This window comes from Lagopus leucura, unplaced genomic scaffold (genome assembly GCF_019238085.1).
Source record: "Lagopus leucura isolate 7727_CA_CO unplaced genomic scaffold, USGS_WTPT01 Super-Scaffold_100052, whole genome shotgun sequence".
Taxonomy (NCBI): domain Eukaryota; kingdom Metazoa; phylum Chordata; class Aves; order Galliformes; family Phasianidae; genus Lagopus; species Lagopus leucura.
Window position 1 is genome coordinate 683669 of NW_024962298.1, and position 22281 is coordinate 705949.

At 46.6% G+C, this 22281-nt stretch overlaps 1 protein-coding gene across 1 annotated transcript in view; it reads right to left on the minus strand.

Annotated features, from left to right (window-relative positions):
• Window positions 1–22281, minus strand: part of MYO9A (myosin IXA) — a 161910-nt gene that overhangs the window by 130620 nt on the left and 9009 nt on the right. The window contains exon 2 of the mRNA XM_042885759.1: window positions 337–1258. Within this exon, the coding sequence (XP_042741693.1) occupies window positions 337–1179 (843 nt within the window). The 5' untranslated portion in view covers window positions 1180–1258. The remainder of the gene's footprint in view (window positions 1–336; window positions 1259–22281) is intronic.

Consider the following 22281-nt stretch of genomic DNA (forward strand, 5'->3'; position numbering starts at 1 on the left):
AGTGAAGCACATAGAAAAAAAAAATACCTACATGCTACAATGCCACAAATTCAGTCTGCAACGTACAAAATAAAGGTTATTGGTAATTCGTGAAAGGGTATGAAGGGCGAAACCAAATGCACTAATGAACTTGCCGAAGCCATTTGCTGTGATTCTTTTCCCTTTCCTGAATCATGTAGTATTCTCCAGGCTGAAAAGCAACCTCCCGTTACTGCTCATCCTGTTGTAACTCACTTTATTATCAGCATTTACCAGGCAGCCTCGTAATAAAACCACAACTACTTGGGTTTTTTACACCATGAGAAACTTTCCACACTGCTATCATTTCCATCTTACCTCAAGCACTGGTCCAGCTCCAAGAATAATCTGCTCGACTCCACTAGCAAATCCTTTCTGGCTGAGGGCAGTGAGGTGATGAATCAGAAAGTTTGTGCTCTGCGTCTTCCCCGAGCCGCTCTCCCCTGAAATCACGATGCACTGGTTCTTCCTGCGCTGAAGCATGGCGTGGTAGGCCACATCTGCCACGGCGTAAATGTGGGGCTCCAGCTTGCCCAGCTGATGGTTATCGTACATTTTGACATACTTAGGGTTATAAATAGGTAGAAACTTGAACGGGTTGATAACTATGAGGATGCTGCCTACGTAGGTGTAGATTTTCTCTTGCTTAAAGCGGTTCCGGAGGTTCTCCAGGAGCGTTTTCTCATTCAAGTCAGGCAGGCCGCACAAGTCATCGTAGTCCTTCTGCTGTGGCTGGGGCAGGAAGCCCCGCTCCACCATCCTGCGGCGCTCCTCCGTCACCCGCAGCCAGGACTGCAGGCTGCCATAGTGGATGGAACCATCGAGGTTCTTCTCCCGCAGGAGGAAGCGGTAATCCTCGCCGCTCGTCCGGTTCTCGAGAGCCATGCGAGGCCACAGCATCATGCGCTGGACCGGGCAGTCGGTGGGGTTGAGGATCCATTCCTCCCCACCAAACTCCTTCACTTCCGCGAGGACGTAGCATTTTGTTTTCTCGAGCTGGAGTTTATTGATGAGCGAATCGATCACCTCGGCAGCAGTGGAGGTTTTCCGGGCGGTGATGGGGCAATAGATGGTCCCTTCGGCGATGCTCCCGGGGTAGATGTGCAAGGTGTACTCGCTGTCTTCAAAGCGTCGTCTGCCTCCAACATCATTCACACTCATATTGGATCCTTTCCCATCAGTACCTGCACTGCATAGTTGGGACGGGCCTGGACGTTGTCAGGTCATCATGCTATCAACACTGAAAACGGAGAAAAAGAAAGAGGTTAAGCTCAAATGCTGCCCACTTCAGGCATATAAACAGGAGGGGAACAACTGCTTACAAGGGTGGATAGTGATAGGACAAGAGGGAACAGTCTTAAGCTGACACAGGGGAGGTTTAGGTTGGATGTTAGGAGGAGGTTTTTCACACAGAGGGTGATGAGGCACTGAAACAGGCTGCCCAAGGAGGCTGTGGATGCCCCATCCCTGCAGGCATTCAAGGCCAGGCTGGATGTGGCTCTGGGCAGCCTGGGCTGCTGGTTGGTGACCTGCACACAGCAGGGGGTTGGCACTGGATGAGCACTGTGCTCCTTTTCAATCCAGGCCATTCTGTGATTCTGTGATTCAGGCTCATCACTACTCAGACAGAGCCACCCACATCACCTCAACCTTTTGCAAGTTTTTCCCTGGACCAGAGGCATCAAAGATGCAAGCAGCCCCCCTGGTATTCCACGCATTCTCATTTTTACTAAGAATAAAATCAACACAAAAAGCATTCCTTTGGGAACCACACACCAGACAGCATGCTGAACCAGCAGTGACACAGTGCTCACGCCAAAAGGTGCTTCAGCTTCATCAAATATCACTACCAAATAGCTCATATGAGAGTTAGTGCCTCTATTTCTACGTTTACAAGTTTCATGCAAACCTAAGGCAAGCATCATCCAAACATGACCTTGGAAAACTTTGGTTCTCCCAACACTGACTTCCCTTTGCACATAAACTATGGATTTTCTAGAGCCTCTAAGAGAATTCATCCTACCTTAAATTTAAAATGCCAGCTTAAGCAGCTTTAGTGAGCCACCTTAAGGGCACGTCCCAGCCAAGCAGAAAACGCTTTCCCTGTCAATTCAAAGGCCCTTCTGACAAGCAGTTAAAATGACTCTTGAAACAATGATTTATTTGCCTAGTCACAAGTTCAAAAACCACCCGTGACTCAGCTCTCATGAGGTTCAAGTTGCCTCAGACTGGAAATAGATTTAATTCCTTCACCAGTTCAAGAATCGAAACTGCTGATAAGCTTTGCTGCAGCGCTAACAGAAGGAGGACCTTGCACTGGTTTCTTTTACCCACCCCTACCACTGCTCTGAAATCCAGCCTGTGATACAAATCACCAAATTACTGCGTACTGTTAGGGTGCCTGACACTCTCAAATCTCAGCTGCTTTGCATTAAGACAAAACGACCACTCATCTCTCCAGGGAACCTCTTCCCTGCCCCAGAGCCATAACCGCACAGCAGTGGATATAACCTTTTTCTCCCAACCCATCAGGGCTCTAACAGTGGCACTTCTGCATCCACCAAGTCCACCTTCTCCCAACGTGTCCACACTTACAGCAGGTATGACACATCACAGCGCACTCGCTCATGCATTTTTATTTCTCTCGTACTGCCTAAAACCCACAAAACTCAAACCTCTGGTGCTGAAACATCAAATATAGGAAACTTCTCGGACTTCATCCCCAAGAAGATGAGACACCCCACCATTGGCCCCAAATAAATGCCATTCCAGAGCCAGAGGTCCTCAGCGCCCCAGCAAGTCACAACGAGCTCAAAATTCCCCTCAAAGATCTTCATGTAATTCCACTATCAAGACAGAAGAGAGGTGAAATTTCATATAGATGAAGGTTTGCGTGATGTCCAGGCTCATGCTGAGCTTTTCATTGAGCATCAAGAAGATGCTCAGTGTGGTTAAAAGAAGTGTCAGAACCCACACTGGGTCTGGGGTGCACCTGAGCTCCAGGTATTTGGAACTGGGCACTGGTACTCCTTTCAAACACTTCCCCTGTCCTTGTGTCCCAACACTACCATCAGTACTCAGAACTGCACCGCTGGAGACTGGGATATTTAATTCCTTGCACACATTTCCAATATCCCCAAATGAAAAGCATTATTTTACGTTCTACCATTGCATTGTTTCTCACTCCCATATTTCATGAAGTATATTATCCCTAGCCACACGCTATGCGAAGCAGAGAAATTAATATGTCACAGTGAAATACATCAGGCATGGCTACACGGCACATTGCTTGGTAGCAGGACATATATTATGCACTGGGAAGCACTCCAGCTGCTCTCCTATAGGTTTAGGATATGCACAGATGCAGCAGGGATGATGTCAGCTCTGCGCTGCGTTGGGCTTTCTTTGTCCAGCTCTGAGCCTCCAGTATCAGCTTCTCTTTAAGGAGGAAAAAACACTTAAGCTCAGTAATTCCTCATCGAGACTTTCCTTCAAAGCTTAACACGAGACAGTCAGCTATTTTTATTCAAGTTATCTGAGCCTATCAAAGGCTGCTGATTCACGTGAGAGCTGCAAACAATGCTTTAAGTCAATCACTGAGCAAAACCTCCTTCCACGCTGCCTCCTCCTTGCCCTGCACACTCACAAGCTCGGTAAAGCAGCCTGCCCCTCTGCCCAGGATTTTTTTTTCTTCCCCATAGGAGCTGAATCCCCATGGCCCCAGCAGCACAGCAGACATCACCTGCACCCAAACAGCTCTGAGCCTGCCAGAAGGCAGAGCCAAGCGCCAGCCTCCCGCAGCACCCAACGCCCCGCGCTTCCATCCGGCACAACGAAATTTGGCGAGGTGAGAAAGTGGAGAGGTGTTAATTTGAGCCCCATAAATCCCCACAAGGCTCACTACGTGATTTACTCTTAATGACATTAAACACGTCTTGGAGCATTACGCCGGGTCACAGAAATGTTAATGAAGGTAATTGCCTGCGGCCACCGATGAACAGGAGCCTGGCTCTGCTCAGCATCTGACACAGCTCACATGGGCAGTGAGTTTTACAACATACAAAGCATGATCTCCCAAGTGCGAGGCTGCGAACTAAGCCTCGTACCCTCCTGCATTACAAAGCAGATTCATATTTACAGATATTTAGGAGCAGAGGATCCCACGAAAAAGTCACAATGATAACGTGCTGACCAGCTGGCTGAAAGAAAACACGTCTTATGATGGTCAGCTAGGCCTCGAGTATATGCTGAGATGTAAGTGGTGGTGTACATCTACACTGCAGGCAATCACAACGTGGTTAAAGTTTAAGGCAGTTAAACGCTGGTAGCAAACATGCTTTCTTAAAGAAAATATATATGCAGTAGTATATTGGGAGTGCTTTTGTATTAGGGAGTGCATTCTGAAGCAAGTTTTATACTCTAAGCAACACCACATGAGTGAGAATGGCTGCGTTACCTTTGGGAAAGTCCAAAAAAGTAGGGAGAAAGGAGTCTGGAGCCTCTGTGATTATGTATCACCACAAAGAGCACAAGTGCAGGCTTTCAGTTGTGCTATTTCCTGCTTTTCTGCTCAGAAAGACATATCTCAGTATTTTCCTTTTCAGGGACAATGTAAGCAGCACGTGGCAACAAGCCAAAATAAGCTGTCCACTGGAAGCATCAGTACCCGCTATAAATAATCCGAGACAGCTAAAGCTTGAAATGATGGCCAGGGCTTGCCAAATACTGGAGGACTGGAAAGAAAAGAGAGCAGTGTCAGAGCTGAGGCTGCAAGAGGGGCAGTTCTGGAAGCAAAGTTCATTTACAGTAACAGCGAGGAGTAACTACAAAAATAGAGAAACTTGCTTCCCTTTCCTAATCCTCAGACAACTGCAAAGCCTCGGCTGCTCGAGCCGCATCCCTGCACCAGGATGCACACCGTGTGCAGCAGAAACTCCTCAAGCAGATAACTTAATCTGAGACTGAACACTGAAACGTGCTGCACTGCTTAATCTGAATTTACTGGCATATGAGCTCTCTGAATTTCTCTTCGGCAGCAACAGAAGGCAGACAGAGCAACCCCCAACAGTGAGCTGGTACCGGACTGGCACATCTGTCACAGCTGATGCCATCAAAACTATGGCATCCAGGAAAGGCAGAAAAGCCCGCCGTGATGCCAAATGTCTCCTTGTACAGGGAAGAGAAAGACAAGGGTAGTTTCCTTAATTTATGAACAAAAAGATCTATAAAAACATGCAGTGTTTCAGTCATCCAGCGCGCAGTTCCACAAACCAGTTCATTCAGACATCGGTACAATGCTAATCCTCCTCTTTTAACAGCCTTTCTGTTCTTTGCTTATCCTCTTCTATCATGAGAAGAGGAAGGTTTTCCTCTTCTCATGATAGAAAAATGAATATTGTAGCTTAATCATCTATCTTGGAACAGCCCAAAGAACCTCAGGTTGTAGGTACATGGGCATTGCCACCTGAAAGTACCACGTCTGTACCTGGGTATTGGTGGGGAAGGACAGCAGGAGTACAGGGGACTGCCTTGCAGTAGAATTGCTGCAGGGTTTCCATAAGAGAGCTTCATCCAAAAGAATTAGTTTAATTCTTTTGGGGTTTGCAATTGGGAAAAGTGAGATTTCTGAGTGTTTCAGTGCTGGCTTGCAATCGCAGCTCAAATGGAGTTCAGAAGGAAGAACAAACATGGACAGCAAAGAAATCAGCGCTCCAGGATTCTCTGTATACAGAGAAAAGCCCTCATGTACAAATTCCAGAGGAGCATACCTGGACTGACAGATGTCAAGCAGGAACCCACGCAACACAACGCCAGAGACACCAAACAAAAGTGCTGACCCTTCACTCCCCACCCCATAGCAAACCCAAACAATTCTGTAAATGACCCCTCGATCCCTGCAACGCAGGGCAGACTCATAAACATGACAAGCTGTTTCTGTGGCTGATATTGTCATAACAAGAGAAGAAACCATGCTCGGCCAGCACTAAGCACCATCCCTGGTAAGGGAGGAGGGGAAGGCAGTGAAAGTATCTCTGCAAGCAGAGGTCAGCCCCACCACCACGCCTTGGGGGTCAGGAGTACACAGAGCCCCTCAGTAAGATGCCCAGAATATGAAAGAAGCAGCTGTGGATACACAGCTAAAACCACGTCAACAGTTCCCAAAGACTCGTGGTTGCCCTTAGTGAGTGCAACCTGACACAGGATGAGAACCCTTCATAAGCTGTCCCTAAGCTCACCAGCTTTTCCACTGACTTGAAAATTGAGAGATGTCATCTCAGCCTTGTTTTCCCTTATTTTTATTTTTTTGCTCATCACTTCTTTCAGCAACTTGATTATTCACCTCTGTCCTACACAGAGACCCACACTTCAGCTTGCCGCATGGAAGCTTCTCCACAACAGCAGCACTTGCCCTGCTGTGCAATGCAGGTCTTTCTTCTCTTCCTGAGGTGCACTCTGTTTGCCATGCTTGAATCTTACAATTCTTCCTATTTAAGAGGCCTGTGGATACACAGAATACCTCAGCAGATGATTTCAAATCCCAGAATTACCCAACATTTTGAGGTTTTGCTATTCCCCTGTGGTCCAAGAGCTATGAATGCCACTCAACAGCCTTTCTCCTAGCAGCTCCAAGCAGAGCCAGGACACTGCCACCCCTTAACCATCCTCTTGCTGATGTACTGCATGGAAGTCTGCTGGGCTGTAGCAGATCTTTTTTCTAAGACAAAATGGAAAGGAAAAAAAAAAAACACAGGAAAAACTGTTGCAAAACAGTTCCTAGAGGCCGGTGAAAATGGTTCCTATGAACAGGGAGCTGACTTAAGGCATGAATAATATCACAATCGCTTACTCTTCCCCTTAAGGTCAAAGCACCTTCTGTGCAGAGAATGAATCAGTGTTCAAGGAATTAATCACAGCCACGCTGTGAATGAAGCTCTTGTCTGCAGGGTTCCTGCCTCGCTCGCTGGAGAAGCTGCAGTAGGCATAGATGAAGGCTCTCTAACACGGAGCAAAAAGGGCCCGCAGGAAGGCATGCAGAGGTCTTGTGATGGAGGAAACTGAATGGGAGAAGTGATTTCCATCTCTACTTCCGTCACAGGCTTTCTGCATGATGCTGGGAGGCGAGAAGTGTGGTGCAAACAAAGCAAGTCACCGACGGCCACGGATGTTCCTCTTTCTTCGGATCCCAAACTGAGTCACTGCAGCCTGGTTCCTGGAAATGCTACAGTTCTCCTGAAACTCCACGCACTAAAATAGCCTGCTTTCTCATGGCACACACCCAGCAGTTAGCATTTCCCGGCTGATACTCACCATGGCCCCTCCCTCTACTTCATCTATGAAATCACATCAGAGCGAGCAAGGACACCGATGCTAAGTACTTAGCATGTGAGCATCATCACTAAAAGCTCTGTTCTGACCAGGGATGCTTGGTGATCGAGCTGGCACTGGGCACCCTGCTCTCCAGCTGCTCCCTGGGTCCTTTCTTCTGCAGTGCTCCCTAGTTTATGAAAGTCAGAAGTCTGAGAAATAGAAGGTTATCCGTGTAATGCTACAGTTTATCTTCTAACTTTAAATCAGAGCGACCACAGATGAAAAGACAGAGTGGGTTTGGGTCTTCAGAAGCCAAAAACCCAAAGGACCACAAGGGCTGGAAAGTGCAGCCAAGAAAAAATAAAGGATAAAATCAAAAGAAGTGTGCCGATGCTCCCCTTTAACACAGCCATCATAGATCCCAGGATTATTTGCTGAAGAACTATGAACTCAAACACAGCACCTTCCTATTCCTTCCCCCATCCCTGGGGACACTGAAGGCCATGCCAGGCAGGGCTCTGAGCACCCGATCGACATGCAGACATCCCTGTTCCTTGCAAGGGAGTTGGACTGGATGACCTTTAAGGGTCCCTTTCAACTCCAAGGATTCTATCATTCTGTCATCTCAGGAAGCATGCCTGTATTACACATATTTTTGTTAGCAGCCAGAGTGTTCAGATTGTGAACGTGAAGAATACAGCATTTACACTAAAAGTCTTATGGAACCTGCTAAAAATGAAGGATAAAAAGCGCTGGAGCACAGAGACACTGCCAAGCATCATGCTGAGGATGCTCACCAGCCCCAAAACAGTCCCAGAGAATACCTTTTGCACAGCTCAGGGATTACAAAGGCATTGAGTACAAGATGCTTCTATCCTAGAAGAACCCAAGAAAAAAAAAAAAAGCCTGGGAAATGATGAATCCTGCATCTCCTCACCAGCCCTGCAGGCCCCAGTGTCAGGAGAAACTGGCTGAGGGATTTGACCACAGCTTCAGCAGAGGAGGCTGCACACTTCGTCCAGAACAAATACCCGAAAGAAGAGCTGGGCAAAAATGAGGCATGCCTGTCCAGGAGCTATAAATCTCATACAAATGCATTACAGTAGTAGCTGAATGTCACTGCAACGCTGCATTAGAACATTTCACAAGGTAACTGAATTAAATAGTAGGGGGAAAAAAAACCTACAATTGCTGTATGCTAGTTTCAAGAAGTAATTTACCATTCTTGAACAGCATCATCGTGATAACTTGAGGCTTGGGATGTTTGTTTTTTTCCCCAACAGATCTTAAGGACGTTGATGTCATCTGGCAGAAGGTAACACAACCTGAGCGCAGGGCCAAGCTGAAGTGCAGTAGGGCTGGAGAAGCTGTAACTTCATGACTGATGGTCTCACCCCTTATGTTGCAGAGCGTGAAGGACGGCAACCAGCGGTGAAAAAGGGATGGTTTTACAGCTTCTTCACAGAAAACTTTTATCTATCAACCTTATTCAATAAAATACTGCAGCGTTCCTAACTCAATTTTACTACGCTGCACAAAAATTACTACCCACCTGATCCCAGAGACTCCTCAAAAAAGAGCTTGCTCTTCTGTAAAGGAGACATTTCCAACTCTCCTACTCATGGAATACATCTTGCTAATGCCTACTCCAAGATTAGAACCAAAGATAAAGTGCAACTCTCATGGAGTTTAAGTCACTTTCTTTTTTTTTTAAACATCTTAGGTAAAACATACCTTTCAATAAATAGAAGTTTAAACATCTAGAGCTTAAAAAAAAAACAAACCCACAACCCTTTCCTGCTCCATCTGTCTCTGATTTGAGCCGTGGGCGCTCAGAGGCACCAAAGACCTTCAGCTTAAGCCATCAGCAAATCCCAGCGGCTGCCGCCGCATTTACTTTCCCTCCTCTCCAAGCACTCTTGCAAATGTCATTTCCAAGCAGCAGTTTCTTCTGCTCTAACTTTCACTTCCAAAATACAAATCAACAAGGCTTGGACACCATCCATCCAGGTTCTTTCCAGATCCTCCAATGCATTTCCATAGCACTACGAATGCAGGCAGCCCCCAGCTGAGCGCCTGCGCTCTGCCTTCCTGTTTGCCACTTCTGCTCGTTCCACCTTCCCGTCTGCAATCTGCCGATGAAATCATTTCCCAAAAGACAATAATCTCTTCTGCAGCAAATGAAAGTCAGCCCTCAGCAGCAGTAACCGCAGCCTGGCCAGAAGACAACCAGCTGCTCCTGGCTGGACTGAAAGTTTGCATTACACGAGAAACAGCACCGCGCGTTGTCCCAACACATCCGTCCCATTTGGAGCCCAGCAGCTCAGTGCATGGCAGCCAGCAGCTGCAGCGTAAGAACCAAGAGGAAAATCACTTGCTATTTCTTAACGTTACCATGATCGTTGACCAAACAAAGCAGAGCACACTTTAAAGAGTGGGACGTCGAACGAGGTCCTTCAAGTCCTCCTCCTTCCTCACCACCACCAAAACATAGAAGTTTTAGAAGCACTGCCTATTGTAAAGCATTCAGAAACGTGCCACCAGGAGAAGGAATATTAAACTGCCAGGTCTGCTCAGCTACCTCAAAACAAACAAGCAGGGTGAATCATATTTTAAAGAAGACTTCCAGCAACTAGTGCAAGAAAAACCCCACATCTCTGAAGGCTGTATTCAGAAAAAAAAATACTCATCCCACATATGGTTATAATTTACAAGCTAGGGCACAGATAGATTGGTGCATTTCAGCTAACCACAAAACAATGTATTCAATCTCAGAATTAAACTGTCACTGAAGTGCCATAACACAAGAGGGCTTTGAAACATGGAGATGAGCATTGTGAACACACCGGGACACAAAACTACAAACAAAACCTTCTCCCAACACAAGCACTGAAAACACCTTGAATTATAGATGACAGCCTCACTAAAAATAGTTATTGTCAGACACCTCAGAACACAAGCTTTGGAATTCTTTGAGAACATTAATATCTAAAGAAAGAATAAAAGGGGAGAGATGGCCAAGTATTTAATAATGCATAGCATCTGCCTGTTGCAGAGGTGGAGCTATTCCGGGGAATTAGTGCTACCTTTAATAAACAGAGGCACACAGGTGATGGTCACACTGAGAAAGTTTCCACCTCTGCTGCCTGTCTACACACAGAGTGAAAATACAGCTGCCTGTTGAGAAGTGGATGTGACAGACTGATGCATGAGAAGACAGGCTCCTCCAAGCGTGCGCACTCCGGGTGATGCCAGCAGACAGCGGATGAACTCCTTGGTGCTGAGGCACAGCAAGCTAAGAGATGGCGAAAGCTGATAGGGAACAAGAGAAAAGAAATGAGCCTCGTGATCAACAACACACCTAGGGATGTCACCAAGCAGCCTGCACACAGCTGCTGCTGCAGATCACAGGCAGGAACAAGTGCTGACCACACTGCTCTCCTCGTCTCCAAAACAACCCTGCATCTATCCACATCTGGCCAGCAGGAGATCTGCACAGAGACTGCACAATCCTGATGTGGCCAACCGCCCGCGAGCCCACAGAAAAGGCTCACTTAATTAAGAGTTTTAATTAGCTAGGTTGTTACACTCAGCAAGATAGGAAGTACTAAGGCTCACTGCTTATTTGTTTGGTTAAAACCAAAGCATCAGAACATCACAGAGAAAGACTTTATTCTAAAAAAATGAGCAGGAAAAGGAAAAATTCCTACATGTGCGTGGTGTTTGTTTTGAGAGGCAAAGTGCTACGGATGGCCTGTCAGAGATCAGCCACAGCATCCAAACAAAACACTGCGAGCTCTGCAAGGCAAACCCGCGGCCAAGCGAGGAGGGGAGCTTGCAGTGGGAACTCCGAGGCCTGATCGAGCTGCAGCTCAGCCTCTCCTCGAGGTTATCAAGTTACTGCTTTCTGAGATGGAAAAGATAGGCTGCAGGAATTCAGCAGGACTGGTACCGGGGAGCTGATGCATCCATCAGTGAAGCAACACGATAGAAATCACCTTCTCAAAGAAAAAAGCCACAAATGATCAAGTATCTACAGCAAAGGTTGTAACACAGCCATCGTAAAATGCGTATTTTAGGATGCAAGCCCTCTGGCTTGTTCCAGACTGGGAGGTTTATTGGCATTCACACACCTTTTGCTAATGATACATCACTGAGAAACGTTAGGAAGAAAAAGCATCCGGACCTCCTCCTTCTGGGCAGCAGCTACAAACAGCGCCTGGCTCAGCTCGTAAGCCCATCTCTGCACTTGGAGATCGGCGTCTGCCTTAAACGGCCAAGCTGGGGCTCAGCAGAAGTGATGCCAGCAGTGGAATGCAGCTATCGAATAAATAAAACTCAGAAGTACATTCTGGGCTCTGGAAAAATCACTAAATCCAGTGAGGTAAGAATAAAGCTGATCAAGGTAACGACCCCAGTCTCACCACGTTCTCTGAAAAATAATAGCAACTGAACAAACCCTCTCTCACACGGAAGCTGCAGAACTGTTGCTTGATCTCCAGAGAAACCAAAAAATGGCAACAATCACAAGTTGGCAATGGACTGATTTCCATGCTTCAGTAGGCACAAATTGAACTGAGCGTATTCAATTGAAACCGGCACAAACGATTCGCTTTCTCCTCCCAGCCTGACTGTTGTAAGCTTCCACGTGTCGTCCTGGTCTTCAGAAGGCTATTTTTCATCCAGAATAAGAGGGCACAAGGGAGGTGGGAGGGTAGCAACTACTTCTTTCCATTGGAAGGCATATTTTTTTCATTAGAATAGAGCAACATTAAAAACCACAGCAGAAGACATGCTTTTCCACCCCAGCTCACTCCATCCAATAACAGAACAGATTCATCCTCGGCCAGAAACGTGAAATCCTGACCTGATCTATCCTTAAAAAGGGCATTAAAGCAAATGGAAAACAGAGCACACGGCTCACGCAGCCTGCGCCATGAAAGGTCAAGCATTCTCAGATGGCTTCAGAAATTAGATGAGACTGCAAGAGAAGAGTATCCGAATGTCAAAGATAACCCCATGTCCTGGGCAGAAACACCACGGGGACAAGGAGCTGTGCACAGCGAGCTCTGCAGAAGGGTTTCTTGGACATCTGCTCATGCATTTACCACCCAGAGGCTCCCAAAGCCGCTTCGGCGGCGGCATTTGTCCTAATTGCAGCCGGGGGATAATCGCGCTTATCCCGCACCGTTAGCTGCTCTGGGGGTGCCAAACACAGGACAAAGCTCTCTTCCACCTTGCAGATCTCGCTTCTCTTTGAAATTTGCAATGGATACAAAGCTCCCCCGAGGACACTTTGGTTTTGAACGTTTCAAAATCACCCACTGACTGCTACCTCTGGCTGTCGCACATACATATTTGCTTATACCAGTAAGTAAAAGACTACTGCAGATTTGTTAAGTTAACGGCTGCTTATAAAAACATGCCTTCAAGTTTGTTGAGCTTACCTTTCTGATTTATTAGGACTTCTAAATCAGGCAGCAACTAGATAGCATCCATAAATTTCTAAATTGCTCATCAAACTTGTTACCTGGCCCCCAAAAGTGAGCCCACAAAGCCAAGCAAAAAACGCAGCGCATCTTCTCCAAGTTGGATTCCTGAGCCATGAGCAAAGCCTTGAGCAAACACAGCAAAGTGCCACAGTGCCCTTGGAAGGGGACCGGATGCAACCAAGGTCAACTGTGTGTTATCTGAAGAAACTGAAACGTGATGCTGATGGCACTCAAGCCAGGAAAAGCCTGGCTCAGGTAACACAGCTGGCTGCATGGCCACCTTTTATTTACAAGAAGGACAACTGAGAAGGGAACCACAGGCACTCCATGCTAACCAGATGTAAGCGGTGTTCCATCACCACCTAGAAACAAAAACAATTTCCTCTGATACCAGAACCTCAGCTATGAGAGTTAAACATAGGTCCAGAAAGAGAAGCCCTCCTTTTTGCACAGCTCTTTCCCCAGTACCACCGGACCTCAATGCAAAAATGCCTTATAAGATCTTACGGAAGCGAGGCCACTTACTTTCCTCACTTAAGTCACCTAGATTTGTATTCAGTATGTTAAACTTTCACCCAAATAACTTCAGCCATACATCTCTCCCACTCAAGGAACTCATTTTGCAATACTCACCCACCCAACCACATCAGCGGACCCGGCAGCTTCACCTGTGGCACGCAGCAGTCAGGTGAGGAGGACCTGAGCATTTACATAAACCAATTGAACCCAACGCTTCCAGATTACGACCAATCATTCAACTGGCATGAGGCCAAGAGAGCTCTCCATCAGAGAAAGAGGTCGGCGAAATCCAATAACAAGTATTTAAAAAGACAAGTAAACAACATTAGTTCGATTTTCTGGCTGGGAGGCACGGCGAGTTCATTATGAAACGGGGAAGGGGGGTGGAAGGGTGACCCAGCAATAAAATAAAATAAAAATCAGCAGATTTAATCCATGGGGTGGGTTTTTCTCCCCGATTACTTGCACACCATTACCCTGGCAGAATTAGAAGCATTAGCACAGCAGCGCTGGCCACAACAGGCAGCTGCCCGAGGCAGCAAGCCCTGCTTTCTCCTGCGGCCGCTCTGTGTGCTGCGGCAGCGCCGGGTCGGGCAGGAGCAGCAGATGCTACCTCTCACTTCTAATCAGAAGCACAGAGACATGGCACTCGTCAGACGTGCTGGCTCCCAAGGCGATCTGCCATCACAGATCCTCCAGACGTGCAGGAAGAAAGCGCAGGTGTGCTGTTACTCCTGCTACAAATTTAAAGGACGCATCCAGCAGGGAAATGCAGACACAAGGGTCAGCCTCGCGGTAAGATTTTTAGGACTCGGCTCATCACACCACGAAACGGGGCAGGAATAACAAGAGGCATCCATTTCCTATTAGCACAAATGCACTGGCAGAAAAGGGACGAGCGAAAGCCAAGTTGCCGCTAATTAACTCACATTGTTTGGAGGACTGAAATAGATCCCGTCATTTCTTTACCAGTATGAGAGATAAAAAGGACAATATCAAAAGTTCTCCTATCTGTTCGTAAGCAATAAGCTTCACGGAGCTTTCTCACCCCTCTCCATGAGGTGATACCCCACCTCTGCCACATGCACAGCGACGCAGCCCAAGATTTGGATCAGAAACCTGAGATTTCGCTGACTTCTCAGAAAAGCGATACGCACTGCTCCTGCCATTCTGAAGGGCCTGAGCACTTCCAGCAGCACTGCCTCGACCTTCCCTAACAAACTGATGCAGGTTTCCATGCTTGGACTCGTCCCGAAAGTCACTTTCAACACAAAACGCCTTTTATCCAGCTTAGCATTATTGCTCTCTGCACCTCAACTGCAGGCAGAAAGAGGGATCAGGAGCCTCGCACCCATTTAAGGGCATCACCATCTTTAAGCTGCCAGCACTTGGCATCCAACGCGCACGGAAAACCATTTGGCGTTTGATTATTCTAATTGCCTTCAGCAGAAACAGCGGCTGACACAAGTCCCATCGATCTGCCACTTTCCCCAATCCTTTCCAATAAAGTCTGCAGTGAAACTCCTCTTTGGCATGACCGAAGGCAGCGCCATTAACCCGAACTTTTAAAGGGTAATCAGGTTTGACAAGCCGCAAGTTTTAACAGAATGATGGCTGGGGGTTTTTTCTTGCCTGGTTAAACATGTTTCTCTAAAACAGAGGTGGCTTTTTTGTTTGGTTTCAAAAGCAGTTAAATGTAAGGCCAACTTAGCTTCAGTAACAAGGATCTGAAGATCCAGACACCAACAAAGCACAGAGAGCTGCCTGATCGGGATGCACAACTCAGACCCTGGGATGTGGATTGCCCTTTTCCTTTCAGCTTCTGCTACCAGCACCCAATTCTCCCAATATTTTAACAACTGCTCTTTCAGACGTTCTACATTTAATCAGCTTACTCAAATAATCACGTTATGAAATAAACAGCAGTCCCTTCTTCAGCCTGAGGACAACCTGTCTGCCTCCAGCACCACTTCTGAGATAGGAGAAATCACATCCCTCCCACGTGAGATCGTGCTTTCTCCAAGCACGTAACTCAATTTTGCAATTTCCATTTCCAGTTAACTACAACAACTTTACAAAATCATTCTGGAATCTTTTAAAAACCAAGCAGTGTGTGGCCTCAACCACCCCCCAACCCCCCAAAATGTGAAGTTTTCCATTGTAAACTGAATGAAATCCAGCAGCTATGCCTTGCTGCAGCAAATGCCCTCAGCAGCACAGACCCAGCCTTTTCCAATCCCTGAGATTGCCCTGATCCTTGAAACTCACTGCAATACTCCCGCTATCACCTGAGATCCTCCATTTGCAATAATTACCATCATAAGAACTGAGGCTCAGAAGCTGTTCATCAAGGAAAGGTCAGGTTAGTGGAGTAAGGGGGGGGCAAAGGAAGGCCTGGTGCCCAAAGCATCATCCTTCCCCTAAAACAGAATAGGAGGTGGAAAACTCAAAGAAAAAGCAAACATCTCACTTGACGCTTCTCTGAGGACCTCTCACCTCTGTTACCTGAAAACCAGAAAACGTGCTGGTGCTGTGTGGTAAAATAAAGCATATAAGCGTTGTAATTATCTGTCCAGAGTGTCCCTGAGAGCATATGGAAATGAAACTGCCTTATATCTACTACCTTTGCTATGTGATGAGATCAACAGAAGGAAGTGTGAAAAAACGTTTAAAAATATGTTCAGTGTGGGATCACAGAACTGAAGCACATTCATCACCAGGGTAATGTAATGACACTAGGAAATGAGCTAAGTGAATTTAAGATTGAAGTCTCTTTTTCTCTTTTCTTTTTTTCCTGAAGTGCATCTGTTTGGCTCATATCAACCTGAACCTCATCATTTAGCTGGTTTTCATCTCACATATATGCATGCAAAAGATGCAAGAACATAAATCAAAACGGCTTCTTCGACAGGCACTCATGAAAAACATGCCTGTGCTTTTCTTTTTGCAGCCCTGCCGAATAATCTGGATCCCAGCAGGTCCCAGCTGCAGCTCTCCGTGTCAGTGGGCAGTGGATGAGATCTCACTTCAGGCTGACCCTTGCTTGTTTTGTTTGTCAGGACAAATGAAAGCAGCTGCTTTTTCACCCAGGTGGATGAGAGACACTGGAGTACACCCACAAGGACAGCAGGCTCCTGCAGAGAATGCAGCATCCCCATGGAGTGGGATCTCCTGGGATCACACAGCAGCTCCTACAGCGGATGCTTTCTACGATCAGAAATGAGGACAGCAAACCACAGTGGGCTCGCTATGAAGTCAGCTACAGACCAACAACCTGAGCACATTTCTAGGCATTCCCAGCAAAGATTCAAAGTGATGTCAACAGGCATCACCAGCTCAATTTGAAGGTGGATGGCGCAGGCAGCTCAAGGAGGAACAAGAAGATGCTGGGCAGCTTTAGTCCTACCACTTCTGTGGGCAGACATCCTCAGGAGCACCGGGGAGATGAAAACCAGGCAAAAGCCCTGGCACAAAAGAAGCTTTCACAATTAGTACAAGGTTTTTGTTTTCATGCATAACTAAAAGAATCCTCAAGTACTTCCACTTCAAATCACCCAAGCTGATGACTGCTTTGTACAACAAGCCACCATCTCCATTCGCCAAGGATGCCACCACAGCACAATGGATGCCACCACAGCACAATGTGCTGATCTGGTTACTGATTTCACCAAACTACAAGCTCTGCTACATCACTTTCCTTACGCTTTCAGTTCTCTCACATCTCCGAGGTTACGTAGGTTCATCAGCCCTGCACCACATCCTGAGCAAAACACCAGCATGAGCCAATAGAAAGTACCAAGACATTAAGGACTCGAGCCCAAGTGATGGCACTAGAACATTTAAAGTACGAATGAGGAGAAATGTAAAACTGATAAGGCTACTTTGGCAAGGGAGAATATTAAAAAAAATCAAAAAAAAGGAAAAAAATAAACACCATAGCTTCATGGCTTGAGTTACTGTGGTTAGGAAGAGAGAATAAGAGGGAGCTTTCCAAGGGAAGCCCTGGCGCTGCTTTGAAAAGGACTGCCCTGTGCCATAAAGCTTGGATAAGAGCTGTATTAAGAAGAAACCTCGTCTGTCTGAACCGCCTGTGCCTCAGCAGAGCTCTCTCCAACCAGCTGCAGGATCATCCCTGGAAGCAATTTTCTCTCTCTTTCCCTCACCAAACAAACTCACATCACGACCTCCAGCACCCTGGTAGCACTGCACCTCACTGGTGCTCAGGCATATCCAGGCTCATGCTGTACGATGGACAAGTGTTTCACGTGCAGTGACAACAAACTGCTGGTGCCCCCCACCATCCTCCTCCTCAGCAGGTTGCTGGGCTGCGGAGGCAGGAATGAACGAGCTGTGCATATTTCAGACATGCTGCTGGAAAGCTCAGGCTGACGTGGAGCTGCCCGCAAACACTGGATTCTTTATGCATTTTCTGCATGCATGTCGTAGGCAGCACCAGAAATACCGTACATATGGAAAAGTGGGGAAAATATTTCACTTGTGTGATATAGAAGGGCTCTTGGTGCCATCCAGCCAAATCTGGCTTGGCTCGGGGCAGGAGAGCTCATTGTGCGATAGGGGCAATTCAGGAACACAGATAAGTTTGTTCTCTGTGGATAAATAACCTGTGCTCAAGCTCAGCCACTGTATCTCGGTGAAGGATAAAGACCTTGGTGGTAACACGCTAATATTTGTCTACTCGCTTATCAGACAGGAGCCTTATTACCAAGGCTAATTGAGGCAGAGATTAGATTTCACGTGTGAAGGAGCAGACAATAGCATCAGATATTCTTTGAATGCCAGTAAATAAGATAAATGCTGTGAGTTTTCCCCTTAACAATGCCTCCAAAGAGCAATGAAAGGACACAGCAGAGCAGGCAGACAGACAGACCACCAGAACAACCTGAATGCACCCCAGTGATTTCCATGTCTCCAGTACTCACATCTACTCTAACTTCCTCTTAGTGCTGCCAAGCCACGCACATTATTAGCGTGTCGTGTTTCTTCTGTTAAGAAGCTGCAGTGCTTTCTTTTATCCTCACCTCCTCGTGCATATGTCCAAGCAGCTACAAGTAGGTCAAGCCTTAATACCGAGGTCTTAAAATTCTTCTGCTTGGAGGCAAAGAGCTGAAAATGGCCGTTTCCCCCCCCCCCCCGAGATGAAACTACAGCCTTCCCTTAAGCCCAACTCCTATTCTTGCACAAGCAGTGCATTACATGTGGAGCCCTGAGACACGCTCAGCCTTCACCGCTTCCTGTCCAGAGCGTGAGGCTGAACGCAGAGCAGGAAGGAGCAGCCCCAGTGTGAGTTCCCAGGGCATAAAAAGGGTCCCTGCAACAACGAACAACCTGCGCGGTGAAATCACCGTGGTCTCCCTGACCCTGTACACAGTTCCCTAAAACAAGAAGGATTCTCAGCGGATTTCATTTGGTTTTGCTTTCCTAAGCAAACAGTGAAAACCATCCCAGTACCTCCAAATGAATTAAGTAGCCAATAAATCAAGAGAACAAAAGCACTTCGTTTTGGCTCACCTTTCGCCAAAGCTCAATGCCCCCACTGCAGCAACACGAAGGAGAGCAGAAGTTGCTCGCGGTCCCAAACCGCTGTCCTGCTCAGCTGTGCCATCCCAGCCCTAGAAAAGGAAAAAGCTAATCCTCCTCAACACTTTATCATATTTCATTGCATAGACATCACCTCACTCTTCTCGGCCAGCAGCAACTACAAATAGCCTACAGGAAGCCACTAATTTCCTGAAAAGAGGGTTAACTCAGAATCATTGGAAACAGAGAAAACTGAAGCTGCTTCTAACACTTTGACAAGGCTAAGCATGTCATGGGAGGAAAAAAGGTTGATCAATCACGGTGCTGAGCCTGACCAGAGATCTGCAATCATACAAAATTAAAGAAGACCCCAGTTCATCCACATCATTAGCACAGACCTTGCAAAGCACTACAAGTATCTTCTCCAGCACACACGCCAACTGAAAGGCATAGTGCGTGCTCGGGTACAGTTTTAAAGTAGAACTGCCTAAAGATTGTCCAAAAATCTCAGTCGCAGGGAGGAACAGAACTATTTTGAAATTCTGAGCACCTCAGAAATGAGAACATCTTGTGATGAAATGCTCTCCCCTAAACCATTACTTCAGCAGCTGAATAGTAGGAGAACCACAGAAATAACATTTGACTTCTCACTTGACCCTGCTTCCAGGAAAGCACACGCTTTGTCACTGCAGATCTTCAAACACCACCAAGTTTATACTGCATTCTGTGCTAACAGTGTAAAAATACCACTGCTCAGGAGCTCAGCAATGCGGAGGGATCTCTCTTGCTTGTTCAAACACTTATCAGCAGTTGTGCTGACAGATCAGAGGCACATGGAAAAGAACTTCAGTGCTGTTGCTGCCAATCACTGTGTTGCTCCTCGCAGAAAAACAAACCTACGTTAAAAGGTGATACTTCAGTGACTCGGCAAAAAAATTGGTTTTAAAATGTCCCGACTGCCCCAGAACAACGGAGCACAACACCAAGAGGCAACACAAAGCACAACACGCATGCACCATCCGAAAAAGATACGAAAAAGTGATGCACGTAACTGTAATTATAATAGCAGCCCTCCAAAAGTGCAGGGATTTCACACTGTCAGAAGCAGGAGAAGCAGGTGATGTATAAATACAGCCCTCCCAAGCAGCTCTGCACTGTGGGCTCTGTCACACAGAGGAAACAGTCAAGATGTGGGCGAAGCAAAGAAATGCGTGTGCAATGCAGCAGCAGCAGAGGAATCAGAACGATCCTGCAGTTAAAATGCCACTTGAAAAATCAAAATTGAGAGGGCTAACCTGACAGAAACAGAAAAAAATATAGGTCTTGCTGGTAAGGAGGATCAGCACAGACTGGGTTTTAGAGCTAAGATACCACCTCATAGTGTCAATGCTTAAAACCCCATCTATTTCTTGGGTTCGTTTGTTTGTTGTTTTTTTCCCATTAGCACACAAAATAGTGAAGATAAATGCTTTTCCCTTTCATCCACACTTGTAGAACTCCTGTCTCAAGTGCTAACCTCAGCTGCAGGAGTAGCTTCCCTCTGATCACAGCAATCTTAGCCCGTCTCAACTTGACAGAAAGCTGCAGCAAAAATATGTTTGTGTTGGTTTTTATAATGACTGCATCACTCTTTGCTTGCAACCTAATACATTCTTACTGCATTCATTTTACATTTTTATCCGCACCTTTAAGGCTCTTCCTCTTGTATAACTTGAGATCACTATCAAGAGGGTGACTCCTCTGCCAGCTCAGGATGCCAATCTCCATTTCCAACCCATTAAGAAGAAAACAGCAGCCGCTTTCATCGTTTTCCAAGAGTCTCCCTTCACACATCCAGAGAAGCAGCTTCTAAACATTTATGCATCCTTTCCACATTCTCTCAAGCTTTTCCCTTCTTTGCATAACACCTACAAAACAAAATCCCACAGCGAGGGCTGGAGGTGTGCCGAGACCCCGCGCCAACCCAGAGCCGCCTGCTGCTGTTTCACTGCCCTCCTGACAGCTCCTGTGGATGCACCTGAAGTGATGAAGCTGTTTGCAGTAGGTACTGTCTTTCTTCTGTAACAGCCCCTGGGATGTAACTGGCCCCAGCTGCATCTTTCCCTGGTGGCATCATGGTTAAACTCCTCCTGGTGGAGCTGCTCACACTTTCGAGCTGTCTTGTAGGGATAAATAAGCTAATAAAAAAAGCACATATTGTTCGGAAAGTTCAAAGCAATCTTGGTTTTAACTGTAATGAGAGAAGCATCTCTACTTTTAGTTTGACCAGAATAATGAAGGAGAGAATGGGAGAACCTCTGCTGTTATTGTAATCTTGATGAGAGTGTACCTCTAACTGTGCTTTGGGAATCACAGAATCACAGAATTGTAGGGGTTGGAAGGGACCTCCAGAGATCATCGTGTCCAACCCCCCAAAGGCAATAAAAAAGGCAAAGGCCAAAGGGAAAAGGCAATAAAAAATACCATTTTTTACCTGACACACTAAGCTCAGAAATTGAACTGAAACCCTAAACACGAGCTCTACAAACACAAGAAACTAGAAGCAGAAAAGCTCTTCTGCTCTGTGATGCCCTCACAGACCTCAGCGGTGCTCCTCCAACCCGCCCCAGGTGGGCAGGATGCTCCGGACAAGACGTGCCTCTCTCAGAGATGCCAGGAGAAGCCCTTCTCCACCTGGAGACAAATTGCCAAGAGTTTATCAAGAATTTCCCTAAGAGACGGACTCATCCTGCACATGAAAGGTTCCAGGACAAGAAAAACAGCCCCTGCTCAAGGAAAAGTCCTGGTTAACTCCGGTTTGAAAGCACGGCTGGTGCTTTGATGCGCTGCCAGCAGTCGCCTCCAGCAAGGAAGCCTGGGATGAGTCACAGCACCAGCAGAAGGAACTTGCCAATCTGGATTGAAAAGCAGGAACAGAACTTTGCATTTTCTCCCCGCTTTTCCTCCTCACTCTGCCATATTCATTCCTGCACAGTAATTCTGAGTAATTGCATGCTTCAGACCAGCAAAAGAAAGAAACACACCGCAGAGGCGAGGAGGGTCTGCCAAGCAGCACTTTTTTTTTTTTCCTAAAAGGAGAAAAATTGAGACAAAAGCGTGTTAACTGAAGAGATTTTACCAACTTGTACAAATTCCAGTCTGCATAGGAGTTTATTGCATTCCGCACCTGCAGAACTACAAGCCAAAAGCTCACACTGCTTCTGCATCACCTCTTTAAATATTATTTCCCCTAATCTAAATTAGTTCCAACATAAAACCAGAAAGAAGCTACTGAATCTCAAAGACAACCTCAAGGAAAAGCAGCGCAGCCCCAGCCTGCTCTCAGAGTAGGGACAAAACACGTCCCAGATTGATCCATTTTCCATTCACAGAAAACACATGGCTGAAAGTAGTCCTTTTTCTATCT